Source organism: Buceros rhinoceros, unplaced genomic scaffold (assembly GCF_000710305.1).
Source record: "Buceros rhinoceros silvestris isolate BGI_N320 unplaced genomic scaffold, ASM71030v1 scaffold41968, whole genome shotgun sequence".
Taxonomy (NCBI): Eukaryota; Metazoa; Chordata; class Aves; order Bucerotiformes; family Bucerotidae; genus Buceros; species Buceros rhinoceros.
Window position 1 is genome coordinate 4,233 of NW_010427049.1, and position 3,005 is coordinate 7,237.

General features: G+C 55.1%; 1 protein-coding gene across 1 annotated transcript in view; it reads right to left on the bottom strand.

Moving 5' to 3' along the window:
* Window positions 1–107, bottom strand: part of LOC104498366 (proto-oncogene Wnt-3) — a gene marked incomplete at its 5' end in the record, with an annotated part of 2,049 nt that extends 1,942 nt beyond the window's left edge. The window contains one exon of the mRNA XM_010141724.1: window positions 27–107. Coding sequence (XP_010140026.1) covers window positions 27–107 — 81 coding nt within the window. The remainder of the gene's footprint in view (window positions 1–26) is intronic.
* Window positions 108–3,005: the final 2,898 nt, after the last annotated feature.

Sequence of the window (3,005 nt, forward strand, 5' to 3'; positions counted from 1 at the left end):
GTAGTCGCAGCCGCAGATTGTGGACGTGCCCTCGGCACAGGAGCGGGTTACAGCGAAGGCCACCCCTGCTGACGCGATGGCGTGGACAAAGGCGGACTCCCGCGTGGCTGGGAATAAACAGAGCCCGTGGGATTATCAGTCAGCGCCACACTTTCGTTTTCCTTCCCAACCTCCTTCAGCATCATCTAAGTATCACTAAAAATCAAAATGTTGTTTTATTAATTGTATTAATGTTATTAATTGTATTAATTTTATTAATTTTCTGAATCGGGTGCTGCTGGCGTTGCCGCTGGAGGCGTGCAGGGAGGAGGAGGAGGAGGAGGGAGGGGAGTGTGACTCCAGCTTCGTGTGTCACAAGGGCAGCATCTTCTGCAGCATTTCCCCCAAAGTCGATAAGAGCTCGAGGGGCCTCAGAAGAGAGTCGCTGGAGTAATTCCTGGTCTGGAAATCCAGAGTGGGTCTCCAGGCCTGGAGTTAGTCCGAGGGAGATGAAGAAGCTCGTACACATGCTGCCATGGGGAAAGGTTTCAGATGATGCCGGACAGACAGTAGCAGAATAAAGCCCAAGAGCTTTAATTACTCAATGTGACGTGACCTTACAGAGAAAAACCAGCTGAGGGTGTGAAGGTGACCCCAAAGTTCCTCGTGAATTACTGAGGAACGTGGAGGAAATCAAAGCGGACGGAACTCGAGCCTCTCCCTGCCTCTGTCACTATTGTGCTCCAGGTCGTGGTTGCAGTGAATGAACTTCGTCAGGCCCCAAGGAGCAAAGCTGGAGAGACGTTGAAAGTGTTGAATGTGAAGAAAGGGTGAGATGGGCCGCCCAGCGTGCCTGGGTGGGCTGCGAGCTGGGAACGAGATCCTCTGTGCTAGGAGAGAGATGTTCCAGCAGAACAACGATTCCTGGGCAGGAGGTGGGGACACAGCAGAAAATCCCCATGAAGACGAGGATGTGATGGATTTGCATCTCCGTCCATCACCTCTTCCACCTGTGACCACGGCAGGGTGGCTTTGCAGTCCTGCCCTTCCCTGGTCATTCTGTGGGGCCCTGACCTGGACTTGGGGCAGCAGCAGCCACAATGCACCAGGGGATGGGGAAGCCAGCAGAAGCCATAAAGATGTTTCCATTGGCTGGATGTTACAGCCCGCTGGGTCTGAGAAGGACAAGGCCAAGCAAGGTGGGTGGGAAACCAGACCAGAAGTTCCTGCTCTCTGCCTGGAGCCTCCAGGCTCACCTCAAGAGTCTGCAGCCGGGGAGCTGCTGTTCACCATGAACCCAAACCTCTCCAGCAGCCCCATGTGCTGCAGAAACCTCTGCCTGAGCACCGTGGCCTGCCCTTGCTCAGTGGTGGTTGCCATAAGCACAAAGAACATCTTGTTCAGGGTGGGTTATTCTGGGTAGAAATGACCACAGCCCGGTCCTGAAGTGCACCCCTGAGGTTGGCAGCTGCTCCGAGGAGCACACCTAAAGCAGGAGCTGGCATGGAACCATCAAGATTTTCCTGTCCTGCTACTACCAGAAGAAACTTCTGAGGCGTTAGAAGCACCAAATAGGTGTAGAGGATGCAGAAGGAGACAACCTTAGCTGTGGTTGTCTCTACTAAGTGTCCTCTAAGTATGGTGGCATTTTCCTCCCGAGAGAGCTGTGAGTTGAACGTCATGGCTTTGGGAGCCTTGCGCCCTGCCTGCAAGCGGATGATACTCTGTCAGATCGAGAGGGTGTTTCCTGCGTTGCGTGGTGTGGTGTGAGAAGCCCTCAGGAGGCCGTTGGAGAGGCTGTGACATGCTCTGAACTGAGCTGGTCTCTTCACTGGGGCTGTGGCTCTGCCAGTGGTTTGATCGCTGGACAATGGCTAACTTTGACTTTTCAACCCAGATTGAACCTTAGACAATTGATACCCTTCGTTCCTGCGCTCACGTTGACCTTCCTCTTCAAGCAGCTTTTGCTGGCCCCTGTGTTTACTTCCTGAGCTTGCGGAGGTCACAACTTCCATTCCGCTGTGCTCAAAGAGCTGCCTTGGTTAAGTCTTTCCAGAAAACGTCCCTTGCACTCATCGCCCGTCTCTGCCTCTGTGCCCGGGTTCGCTTCCTCCCTCCAGAGGTGTGAGCAGAAGCGAACCCTCCCTTCAGGTGAGGATGGGCTGGGGCTGAAGCTGAGAAAGTCCTACCACAGCTCAGAGCAGCTCAGCCAGTATCTCAGTCTCAGCTTTCTCCTTGGGGACATCTTTGGGACCCGAGTCCCTCAGGTATGCCTCAGGCTGGGTCCATACAGCGGACGGTGCCACCTTAGAAAGGTGGTGCACAGAACGACTCCGGTGTCACCTTAGAAAGAAGGAGACTTTCGGTCTCTAAATGCAGAGGTTGGGGTCAATCCAGCCTGACGCCCAGTGTGGAGGAGACCAGGGAGGTGCTGAAGGCTGGTGGTTTGGGCCATGGTGTCTGGGGTACCATTGCTGGGGGACTGTGCCCCTGGGTGCTCTGCTGGAGGTGTTTTCAGCTGCCTTCTGGGTGCAGCTTAACTGAACGGTTGGGACGGTCATCAGTGGATGGGGGACAAAGCCGGAGTTTTCTGCTGGCTCGGACCAGTGATGGCCTTGGAGACCATCCTGTCCTTCCAGAGCAGGAGCCACGAACCCTCTTCTCAGCTGCCTACACATCCCTCACCTCGTCTTGCCTCATGCCCTGGGGAGGCCTTCGCTGCACCAGGTCTTGCTCCTTAGCCCACAGTCTCCTCTGCGGAGGTGGGGTCCAGCTGCCAAAGCTCAACCTTGGGCAATTTCACCCTGTGCCCGGCAGTTGTGGAAATGCACATCCCTCACCTGCTGCAGCGTGAGGAACCCAGACCTAGATGCCAAACGAGATCCTGAACCAGGGCTGCTCAATCCTGTCATTGATGGTGGGACCGTGCTATGGGTTTCACTTCCTTTCAATTCCAACTCTCCCCTCCTTGCCCTTCCCACCTCTGACGCGCCAGCAGAGATCCAGCCTCACCTACTGAGGCTTTC